A 12,329-nucleotide genomic window follows, 5' to 3' on the forward strand; every position below is an offset into this window, starting at 1 on the left:
AATTTGACATCGATTAACTAACTATTGCATATCATAGTGAAGAGTAAACATATATGGCACATAAGACCGATAATTCTAGTCTTCTCATTTGAATGGTGTAAAATGAACTGTTAAAAAAAGCTATACATGTACATGCTATGATTGTGATCACAGGAACACAAATACCCTTTTAATTTACCCTACACATTGGAAGAACCGAAACAAATTCAAAGGTAAATCAATGCAGGGTAAGCAGATTAGTGTGAAATAGGTTGCCCTCTCGTATTTACCCTCACTGAACAAACCCTAAGGAAAATTCGATTGTTCTGCTCTAACAATATAGGCGCCACCACCCAAACGGTAATAGTTGCCATAAGTTTTTGTGTTGCATCAAAAGGCTAACCTTAATCTCTCTCTCTCTCTCTCTCTCTCTCACACACACACACACACACACACACACACACACACACACACACATTCTAAGTAACATTGGACTCGAATAGGTACCTATACTTTTACAAATGGACCATCATGCTCCTGAACTTTTACCTATATCAGGTCCTTACTTTCCCAATCCCCCAACCTACCCCATATTTTTCCCTAAAGATTTTTTTTGATGAGTAAGATTCTATGCCACAAGGCATCTTTTTCTTTAACAAATCTCCAAATTCATTTACCAAATAGAGCATTGTTCCTTGCTTTTTTAGATTGTTGATATCAATTTCACCTCTTCATTTGGGTTTGCACTTTGCACACGCCTTCCAATTCATTTGGGATTGGCTAAAAGGAACCACTAGAACTCACCTTGCCTGCTTTGCATTGATAGTTCAAAAGCTTCTGTAGGTACCAATATAATCTACAAGCTGAAACTTTCAGAATTGAAACAACTAACGATTCATAATCGTTGCTTTTTCTTCTCCAAATAAGAATAAACTCGTTGATATTCCAAAATGGCCCACACCAAGGGCCTGAGAGAGATGTCCGGCCAAAGAACATCAGGAGCAAGCAAGTATCAAAATGTAGTATGCCAAAGAAAAAAAATTGCTCAGCCGAGTCTCGCCATAACTCCTAACCAATATGTCAGAATCCGGGCACCCGGCCGTATACATGTGCCTCTCCAAATCCGCTAATGTGATCACACATTCTTTCAAACCCCTCTGAAAAGAGAGTACATGTTAATCTCTCTTTTCTTTAACTGATTCACTTTTCTCTCCCTTTGTTAGTACTTCTATGAATTTTCTCTGTTTTATATTTGTTTCTGATATTATTATTTTTTGAATGGTAATTTAGATTTGTTTCTTATTTCATGCTTCTTCATTACAACTATTAAAGGATAGCTACCCAATTCTCCAATGAATAGAAAAATTCAAACTTCTAGAGAAAGCAAGCACACCCGAGCTCAAACTAACCTGCATGTGTCAGGGCATATCACTAACAGCGAGACCAATATGGAAGAAATTCAAGGATGAAAGAACCACATTGAACCTAACATAAAAGTATAGGTTTGCATTGGTAGCACAAGTATAACCAACTACTTGATTTTCTACCCAAAAGAAAACATGGAAGCAAGTCACACAGAAAGGACAAATACAAATACAAATAAAATTAAGCTCAAGCAAACTATAATTGCACTCACGATAATAATTTTTGTTTCGTCCAAATCCCTCTGAATTTTCAACAACTTATCTGCTTCTGCAGGGTCCTGAAAGAAAAATTAGAGAAGTATATTTCTTGTTACTTGTGAAAAAAGTAGTCATATTTGAGACAGATTTGACCCATAACAAATGTATAACATGATGAAATGTAAGAGAAAAATGAACAAACTGATACTTACCAGTATTCACATCTATAGTCGTAGCCACTAGCTAGTGCAATGAGAAACAAGAAACAAGACATATACCTGAAATTTTGTGAGAGCTTCATTCAAATAGGGCCATGGTTCAGCAGCATCTTGCTGTACTGTTCTCCAAGATTCCCCAAAATTCTTCTGATACTGATCTACCACCTGCCAAAATATTATAATTAAATCAGCATTCCACAAAATCAGTTGATAAAAACCTTTGCACAATTTTATACAGCAGAATTAGAGAAAAAACACTATGAAAATGAATCAGAATGCAAGCATACAGGCTTGTAATAGAAAGGTAAGCAAAACTAAATGTATCAATAATTATCAGTGGAATCGCTAAACAATCTGTTGTTTACAGGTCAACACCAAGCTGCGTTCCACAATTCTTGGTGTCTTAGGGTCGAATCATGTGTTGACATATGTTGACATGGATTCGCATAGGACAAGGCGGAATTCGTCTTGTGACCGTGTCCCAACGAATTCCGATTTTTACATTCAAAACCGAGAAGTCAATAGGTGACATATCAGTGTCAGATTCACAAGCAACACGGACATCCTCATAAGAAAAAAAAATAACAACAGAACATTAATCAAGTTATGGGTAGATGTGTTCCATTCAAAAAGAAGAAGAAGAAGAAATTAGGGTTAGATGTGTAGCATTTTAATAATGCAAGTCGGTGATCAGAGTTAAAGGAAGATCTGAAACAGAAACGCCAGAAGAATTATGAGGAAGAAGTACTAGGAAGATTCCAATGCAGGAAAGTAGGGTTCAGTACAAGTAAAACAAAGCCAAATTCTAAAGATGCAATGCTGGCAGATAAAGAAAACACTAAACAGGAATTGGATAACCAATAAATAAATTTATACAACAGCAATCTACATCCAATAAATAAATGTACACAACTGCAATACACCTTACAGTTATGCAGACAACTGACACTACTGCTGCAGATTCCATAATATATGAAATAGTGAAAATTCAATGCGACTGGAACCTGGATTACCTTGTTGAGAAGAGAGAATGCATTTCGCACAGGATACTGGTCATCCATAAAGGCCAAAGCACAGAGACCATTTATGTTGCAAGCATGCACCTTGTATTCTGAACACAAATTGGAAGAAAAAGAATTGTGGGTTGACCTTCTCATCTAAAACATAGAAACACTGCCATGAAAGAAAGAAATATCTATCTATATGTTTATCTACCCATATATAGCCGACCCAACAATCATTTGTAGTAAAGATGAACTAAAAGGTTATGCAGGTTATGCATCAAGAATCACAACTCATGATATCCAAATGCAACTTGAACACTGGTCACCAAAAAATTCCAAACCAAGTATGATAGAGCGAATGAAACTGGATAGCTAGCTGAATGTTCAGTGATCTTCTTAGGTGCTTATACTTTGTGGGATGCTATGTGGAAGGAGTGCATCCCACAAAGTATAAGCCCCTTGATTCTTTCATTAAAAATCAAGGGGTTTTTTTTTTGTCATTTTTGAATAACCATTGAAGTTATTTTATCTATTGCAACGGATAGATTGCACCCAAAATTCAATCGATTGCACCCTCGAACAAGCTCGAAAGTGATATTATATTATTTGAAAATTTTTGAAAAAAATTAAATTAAATAAAAAGAAAATATTTTAACTTTATTACGTATTTAAAATAAATAAAATTAAAAAATCACATAGCATTAAGCTCTTTGATAAATCAAGTAAAAAAGGAACAACAACAACAACAATAATAATTATAATGAGTTGTGGTTAGGGGTGAAATGCTTAGGGGTGCGACTTGGGTCGGGTCAGGTTGAGCTTTTGCTAAAAAATGAATAGGAATCAACATGAACCCGACCCGATTTTAACGTAAAAGATCAACTCGGATTCCTAAAAACCAACCCAAGTTGCACCCCTAGAAATGCCACTCGAACCTCGAGGCTTCTACCGAAAAAGGGCTCCTGCACACATCATTTTGTTCTACCGTATAGGATGAATGGCCATATCGTTCTTTAAAAATTATGAGCATATAAAATTACAAGTTAGGGGTACTTATTCTTCGGCCTTGATGTACGGGGTACACACCAAAATTCTTCTCCATCAGATTATCCCAACCCAACCATTTGATTTTTGCAAGTTTCCTTTTATTAAAGTAGATCATTGTTTTTAATCTTTCTATTTGTTCACTTAGAGACGACAAATTAAAAGTTTAGAATGGTCTAATGAAAGAGAACTTTGTAGGGGTGCCCATCGAAAAGCATGGAATGCATGTTCGGATAATCCATTGGGTTGAGTTGAATCAGAGACCAAATGCATGGCCAATACGAATTGAGAACACCTTAAATCGAATCATCCTAGGCCTAGGGGCACAACTTGGGTTGGGTTGATGCCAACCCTAATCCAACACGAGATAGTATTCCCTGAACCCTAACCCGACCCTCGGGTTGAGGATGGTCAACCCTAGCCCAATCACCCCCAAATCAGGTTGGGTTCGGATTCATCTTGGGCCAAGGAAAAATACAAGTAAAAAAAACATAATCATAAGAAAATCATGATAAAATTAGAGGACAGAGGTCGGGTTGCCAAGGCCTCAACCCGAGAAAATGCCAACCCAACCTGAGCCTAAATCGGGTTGAGCCCGACCCAAGTTGCACCCCTTGATTCATGAGCCTCATTTAGGGTTATGCCAAGAAAAGATAAACAGTTGATTTCCGTAATCTTTTATCTTACGTGAATTTGGCTTCGGACAGAGACTATGCGAGTGAAGTCGTGATGATAAAAAAGATCAACAGTCTTGATCGCATAAGATGTCCTTTGTAGGACCCAAACTATGCTTGGTAACCTGATCCATGAACTGATAAATCTGGCCCTTTATTTTCCATGGCCGTCCCATGCTTATTGCTAGAGGCAGTATCCGGTTGGGACCCTTTTACCCTATCAATGTATGGGCCCCAGTATATACTTTGAAACCTAAGTAAAAAAAATGGGTTTCCAACTTGTGATCAATCACCTTCTTGCCCTAATTTTCAAAACTGGGCAGATTGGAAAAATACGGAAGCTTGAGGTAAACTTGGCCCATGTAGAGAGAGAGGGAGAGAGAGAGAGAGCGGTTACTCGTACTGAGAGACCGGTTACTCGTACTCAAAACAGAGTACAGCCAGTTGCTGGTGCTATCCTTTCATACAAAAGAGTCTTTTCCTTGGTCAAACCTCTCTTGGATTCTTCGAATAAAGAAGAACAAGAAGGGTTAGATCTCCTCTACTTGTTAGATTCTTCTAAGAAAGTAGCCCCATATTGCACTACTAAAGGCAACCAGTGGAAATGAGAAGAACTTTCTTTAAATAGGATGTCATTACCTGCTAGAGTCTTCTAAAACTCTCTGCCATCTGATCGGCGCAATCTCCAATAGTCGGGTGAATAGTTGCCCGTAGCCCTATTCGATCCGCATCCGTTACCTCACCGGCCTCTGTTACCTCACTAGCCTCTGTGCTGTTTATTTGGGGGTTGGTATTCAATCCACCCGCTCATTAGCAATCGACTAATCGCCCCATACCGCGTTTTTAGGATTTTTTCCCCTTCTGACACAATATTGCACTACTACATGCAAGGTAAGACTGTTGCATTCTCTTATTTTGCATTCTATTGGGTTACTTTGTGCTCTGTAAATCTTTCATGAAATACCCAAGTGTTTGGTTTAATGCCCAAGAAAAGAGATTCAGAACCCATGTCTTTAACTGTTAGTTTTTTTTGAAATTTACTATTGGGTACAATTTCTTGAGGTAGAAAAATGATTTTTTCACTTTTTCTCCTAATCCCAGTAAACCTAGTTGAAATCTAGTTAGTAGGTTACTTTGTGCTCTGGCAATCTTTGATGTAAGACCCAAATGATTGATTTAAGGCCCAAGAAAAGAGATTCAGAACCCTTGTCTTTAACTGTTAGGTAGAGCTTCTCTATTTAGAGAAGGATTTTTTCACTCATTCTTCAAATCTAGAGTAAACCCAGTTGAAATCTAGTTTTATTTAGGGTTCTAGCTTGAATTGGGTTATAGATTCTTGAAATGGAGGAGTCTAATGTGGGCAATCCATCTGGGCTCTATACAAGTATCTGTAATTTCTTCAAAAGGTGCCTTTTTGGTGTGCTTTCTTTTGGTCCCATTCCTCAACACAGCCTTTATCATGGATGAAAACCGAAGATTTGCCAAATGCCGGAATTTGAAACCTGACAGTGGTCACAAGGTTGGGATTTTGGCTCTCATGTCTATTCTCCATCAGTGTTATGAATTGGGTGTAAAGTATGTGACTGTCTATGCTTTTAGCATTGACAATTTCAGTCGAAAACTTGAAGAAGTTCAGTCTATTATGGAACTAATGCTGGAGAAAATCGAAGCTTTGCTCAAATAAGAGAGTATTGTGATTAAGTATGGGATTAAGGTTAAATTCATTGGGAATTTCAAGCTTTTTGATGAGCCCGTGAGGAATGCCGCCGAGAAGGCAATGGCATCCATAGCCGGGAACACGAAAGCAGTACTTTCAATCTGTGTAGCCTACACGTGTACTGATGAGATTGTTCATGTTGTCCAAGAATCATACAATGAAAAACAAGCCATTGTTTTGGAAACAAATTTGAATGGTGTTGATAATTGTTTGGAAGAATGTGTGATCACATTGGCGGATTTGGAGAGGCACTTGTATACGGCGGGGTGCCCAGATCCTGATATATTGGTTAGGACTTCAGGCGAGACTCGCCTGACCAATTAAAGACAAACTCTACCTAACAGTTAAAGACAAGGGGTTCTGAATCTCTTTTCTTGGGCCTTAAATCAAGCACTTGGGTATTACATCAAAGATTGGAATAGCACAAAGTAACCTGCAAACTAGATTTCAACTGGGTTTACTGGGACTAGAAGAAAGAGTGAAAAAATCCTTTTTCTACCTCAAGAAACAGTACCCAACAGTAAATTAAAAAAAAAACTAACAGTTAAAGACATGGGTTTTGAATTTCTTTTCTTGGGCATTAAACCAAACACTTGGGTATTTCATGAAAGATTTACAGAGCACAAAGTAACCCAGTACAATGCAAGATAAGAGAATGAAACAGTCTTAGAATGAAACAGTCTTACTTTGCATGTAGTAGTGCAATATTAGATGAGAAGGGGGAAACAATCCTAACTTGCCTTTAGTAGTGCAATATGGAGCTTGCCTTTAGTAGTGCAATATGGAGCTACTTTCTTAGAAGAATCTAATAAGTAGAGGAGATCTAACCCTTCTTATTCTTCTTTCTTCGAAGAATCCAAGAGATATTTGACCATGGAAAAGACTCTTTTGTATGAAAGGATAGCACCGGCAACCGACTGTACCCCGTTTTGAGTACGAGTAACCTGTCTCTCTCTCTCTCTCTCTCTCTCTACGTGGGCCCAGTTTACCTCAAGCTTCTGTATTTTTCCGATTTGCCCAGTTTTGGAGATTAGGGCAAGAAGGTGATCAGTTACAAGTTGGAAACCCATTTTTCTTACTTGGGTTTCAAAGCATATACTGGGCCCACGCATTGATCGGGTAAAAGGGTCCCAACCGGATACCGCCTCTAGCAAGAAGCATGGGGCGACCATGGAAAATAAAGGGGCAGATTTATCCGTTCATGGATCAGGTTACCAAGCATATTTTGGGTCCTACAAAGGACATCTTATGCGATCAAGACTGTTGATCTTTTTTATCATCATGACTTCACCCGCATAGTCTCTGTCCGAAGCCAAATTTACGTAAGATAAAAGATAATGGAAATCAACTGTTTATCTTTTCTTGGCATAACCCTAAATGAGGCTCATGAATCAAGGGGTGCAACTTGGGTCGGGCTCAACCCGATTTTGGCTCAGGCTGGGTTGGCATTTTCTCGGGTTGAGGCTTTGGCAACCCGACCCGAACCCGACCTCTGTCCTCTAATTTTATCATGATTTTCTTATGATTATGTTTTTTCCTTGTATTTTTCTTTGGCCCAAGATGAATCCGAACCCAACCCGATTTGGGGGCGGTTGGGCTAGGGTTGACCATCCTCAACCCGAGGGTCGGGTTAGGGTTGAGGGAATAATATCTCGTGTTGGGGGAATAGTATCTTGTGTTGGGTTAGGGTTGGCCTCAACCCGACCCAAGTTGTACCCATAGGCCTAGGATGATTCGATTTAAGGTGTTCTCAATTCGTATTTGGCCTTGCATTTGGTCTCCGATTCAACCCAAGCCAATGGATTATCTGAATATGCATCCCATGCGTATCGATGGGCACCCTTACAAAGTGCTCTTTCATTAGACCATTCTAAACTTTTAATTTGTCGCCTCTAAATGAACACATAGAAAGATTAAAAACAATGATCTACTTTCATAAAAGGAAACTTGCACAAATCAAAGGGTTGGGTTGGGATAATCTGATGGAGAAGAATTTTGGTGTGTACCCCGTACATCAAGGCCGAAGAATAAGTAGACCCAACTTGTACTTTTATATGCTCATAATTTTGAAAGAACGATATGGCCATTCATCCTATTTGGTAGAATAAAATGATGTGTGTAGGGAGCCCTTTTTCGGTAGAAGGCTCTAGGTTCGAGTGGCATTTCTAGGGGTACAACGCGGGATGTTTTTTAGGAATTCGGGTTGAGCTTTTATGTTAAAATCGGGTCGGGTTCAGGTTGATTCCTATTCATTTTTTAGCAAAAGCCCAACCCAAGCCAACCTAAGTCGCACCCCTAGCTATTTCACCCCTAACCACAACTCATCCGCTGATTCTTCAACATCAGTCGGTTATTATTCTTATTATTATTATTTTTTTGTTGTTGTTCATTTTTTACTTGATTTATCAAAGAGCTGAATGCTATGTGATTTTTTAATTTTATTTATTTATAATAGGTAATAAAATTAAAATATTTTCATTTTATATAATTTTTTTTTTCAAAAATTTTCAAATAATATAAGATCACTTTTGAGCTTGTTCGGTGGTGCAATCTATTCGTTGCAATACATAAAATAACTTCAATGGTTATTCAAAAATGACTAAAAAAGCCCCTTGATTTTTAATGAAAGAATCAAGGGGTTTATATTTTGTGGGATGCACTCCTTCCACATAGCATTCCACAAAGTATAAGCACCTAAGAAGATTACTGAACATTCAGCTACCTATCCAGTTTTATTCGCTCTATCATATTTGGTTTGGAATTTTTTGGTGACCAGTGTTCAAGTTGCATTTGGATATTGTGAGTTGTGATTCTTGATGCATAACATGTATAACCCTTTATTTCATCTTTACTACATATGATTGTTGGGTCGGCTATATATTGGTAGATAGACATATAGATAGATATTTCTTTCTTTCATGGCAGTGTTTCTATGTTTTAGATGAGAAGGTCAACCCATAATTTTTTTCTCCCAATTTGTGTTCAGAATACAAGGTGCATGCTTACAACAGAAATGGTCTCTGTGCTTTGGCCTTTATGAGAAGGATTTTTTCACTCATTCTTCAAATTCAGAGTAAACCGAGTTGCAATCTATTTTGAGTTAGGGTTCTTAATTGAATTGGGTTATAGATTCTTGAAATGGAGGAGTCTAATGTGGGCAATCCATCTGTGTTCTACACAAGTATCTGTAATTTCATCAAAAGGTGCCTTTTTGGTGTGCTCTCTTTTAGTCCCATTCCTCAACACATAGCCTTTATCATGAATGGAAACAGAAGATTTGCCAAATGCCGGAATTTGAATCCTGGCAGTGATCACAAAGTTGGGTTTTTGGCTCTCATGTCTATTCTCCGACGCTGTTATGAATTGAGTGTGAAGTATGCGACTGTCTATGCTTTTAGCATTGACAATTTCAATCGAAACGCTGAAGAAGTTCAGTCTGTTATGGAACTAATGCTGGAGAAATTCGAAGGTTTGCTCAAAGAAGAGAGTATTGTGAATAAGTATGGGATTAAGGTTAAATTCATTGGGAATTTGAAGGTTTTAGATGAGCCCGTGAGGAATGCCGCCGAGAAGGCAGTGACAACCACAGCCGGGAACACGAAAGCAGTACTTTCAATCTGTGTAGCCTACACTTGTACCGATGAGATTGTTCATGTTGTCCAAGAATCATACAATGAAAAACAACCCAATCTTTTAGAAACAAATTCAAAAGGTGGTGACAATGGTTTGGAAGAATGTGTGATCACACTGGCAGATTTGGAGAGGCACATGTATACGACGGGGTGCCCGGATCCTGACATATTGGTTAGGACTTCAGGCGAGACTCGCTACTACTGTTAAAGTATAAAAGATAAATAACGCCTTTCTCCAACAGCTTAAGCTCTTGGAGAAGTTGGTAAGTTAACATGGTATCAGAGCCAAAGGTCTCGAGTTTAAACCTCCCAGATAGCGAAAATCCACATGCAATGGTCGGCCCAAAGTGGGACCACATGTGCCACGTGTTTGCCAAGTGGGCCACACGTGCGGTGGAGTGTTAAAGTATAAAAGATAAATAACGCCTTTCTCTAACAGCTTAAGCTCTTGGAGAAGTTGGTAAGTTAACAACTACATTTTGCTACTTGCTTTCTCCTGATGTTCTTTGGCCAGATATCTCTCTCAGGCACTTGGTGTGGGCAATTTTGGAATATCAACGAGTTCATCCTTATTTGGAGAAGAAGAAGAACAAGTGATTATGAATCACTGTTTCTTTCAATTCTGAAGGTTTCAGCTTGTAGATTATATCGGTACCTACAAAAGCTTTTGAACTATCAATGCAATGCACGTAAGGTGAGTTCTAGTGGTTCCTTCTTAGCTTATCCCTGTATGTTGGGAGGGATCTTTTCTTCATTATATCGGATCTTCAATCCGATCGGGTGAGAATGATATGCTGTTGAAATGTACTACCACAACAGAGACTACAGTTTTTTTCTTGTATTGCTCCTAATATTTATGATAAAAATCAATCTTTGACTACTGTGCTTCATTCAATTTTATATCATTAATTTTGAATATTTCCAGTGCCACTATACCATCTTATTGGAATTGAATGTGTGTTTTCTTGTTCACTGGTCTTCTCCTTGAAAAGATAAATCAGGGCAAATCGCATTTTTTTTTTTTAAATTGGCTTTCATTGCTCAGAAAGAGATTACAACGGGGACAAGATGTCCCCCAGCATTAGAAAAATGCACCCACCCCAGTTACAGTAAACAAACCCCCCCACCACATATTCCACTCAAAATAAATTTACATTTTTTGTAATATGTTCCAAAACTAGACTAGTTGTCATCAATATGTGCACGGATAATGACCAATGACTCCAATAGGACGCCCTCTTGAAAAGATGAAATTCAGGGCAAATCGCATTTTAGCCCCACAATTTAGCAACCGAGGACCTTGTTAGCTTATTCTAGCTTCTTATTGTTGTGCTTTATGTAGATTTCTCTTATGATTTGATTCGTATCGGACCATCTCGGTCTCCTTTTCATTAATGAAACTTTCCACCATTCACAAAAAAAAAAAAAATAGCAACCGAGGAAACGTGACAGTTGACAAACCATAACATTTTACAGACTTTGTAATTACTTTTTAAGTTTCAGATCATGGATGTAAAGAGTAACTGATAACAATTAGTCAAGTCCATTCATCGAGTTCAGGAAGTTGTGGTTACTCAACTTAGAAGAGATCTTTAGATATAAAATGTAAATGCCCAACTCCAGCAATGAACCAGATGTGGTTCCACTGATTCTTAAATTTCTAACTTACAATAGTAGGTCCAGATGTATAATCAAGCTCCTTAGAGCTAGATTTTTGCATCGTCAATCACTTGGACGTAGAGATGTTTGTTGGAGCAGAAAACACACATCATCAGCCTCTCTTGAGTCCCTTCGACCTGCAAACAAGCAATCAAAGGTAGACTGATAAACGAGAAATTTCAATATGAAACGGAAAAAACAACTATTTCAACATTGAGAACAGATAAAATGAAAAATTAAATTACCATTAAAAAATAAAAAATTAAATTATGAAATACATGAACTGTTCCAGAAGTAAATGGAGAAGCCACAAACGCAACATCAAGAAAAAATGAAAATATTAACAGAAAATGATATACAGAGTAATTTAATAATGAAAGTATGGACACTCTTAAATAAGAGAAGAGGCATAACTACTTCAGTATATAGGCAAAAGAATGGAAGAAATGAAAGCAAAACCGAACAGTGTAAATGTCAAGACAGTTAATGTCAACCACTATCTACGTCTGCAATCATACTATAATCGCATATCCAACTACCTGACCTAGCCAAGCTAAGGGCATGTTGGTATTCAAGTCACAAGCTAGTCAACTGTTGCCAAATACTTTTTTTTTTGAAACGTAGTGTTGCCACATACTTTCCTTCCATTTCTCTTTATTTTTTTAAGTGACGACATTTTTTTTCAATGCTCCTTGAATCAAAATAAATTACATCAAGGGAATAGATGGCCCCATAACCAATCTCTACTAAGTACTAGCCTTTCTACATAGGACAGACTGT

At 37.9% G+C, this 12,329-nt stretch overlaps 1 protein-coding gene and 2 pseudogenes across 1 annotated transcript; 2 read left to right on the forward strand and 1 right to left on the reverse strand.

The window, feature by feature from the left end:
* Nucleotides 1-1,154: 1,154 nt before the first annotated feature.
* LOC143865530 (VAMP-like protein YKT61) lies at nt 1,155-3,039 on the reverse strand. Its single transcript, XM_077375850.1, has 4 exons — nt 2,833-3,039; nt 1,880-1,984; nt 1,616-1,681; nt 1,155-1,220 (listed from the first exon to the last, which is right to left on the reverse strand). The coding sequence occupies exons 1-4, from the start codon at nt 2,974-2,976 to the stop codon at nt 1,155-1,157; spliced, it is 381 nt and encodes a 126-aa protein (XP_077231965.1). The 5' UTR covers nt 2,977-3,039.
* Nucleotides 3,040-5,882: 2,843 nt separating this feature from the next.
* Nucleotides 5,883-7,546, forward strand: LOC143865550 (dehydrodolichyl diphosphate synthase CPT3 pseudogene; annotated as a pseudogene).
* A 217-nt stretch (nt 7,547-7,763) lies between these two features.
* Nucleotides 7,764-10,802, forward strand: LOC143865531 (dehydrodolichyl diphosphate synthase CPT3 pseudogene; annotated as a pseudogene).
* Nucleotides 10,803-12,329: the final 1,527 nt, after the last annotated feature.

The sequence above is a fragment of the Tasmannia lanceolata genome, unplaced genomic scaffold, assembly GCF_043159265.1.
Source record: "Tasmannia lanceolata isolate RefF3 unplaced genomic scaffold, GAP_Taslan_0.1 ptg000090l, whole genome shotgun sequence".
Taxonomy (NCBI): Eukaryota; Viridiplantae; Streptophyta; class Magnoliopsida; order Canellales; family Winteraceae; genus Tasmannia; species Tasmannia lanceolata.

Bases quoted from the DNA above. Each gene is read 5' to 3' on its own strand.
- LOC143865530 (XM_077375850.1), bottom strand. From the start codon at position 2,976: ATGAGAAGGTCAACCCACAATTCTTTTTCTTCCAATTTGTGTTCAGAA. The intron at 1,985-2,832 runs GTAATCCAGGTT...ATATTTTGGCAG, and splicing joins CATTCTCTCTTCTCAACAAG to GTGGTAGATCAGTATCAGAA. The intron at 1,682-1,879 runs GTATATGTCTTG...TTTTTCTTTCAG, and splicing joins AAGCTCTCACAAAATTTCAG to GACCCTGCAGAAGCAGATAA.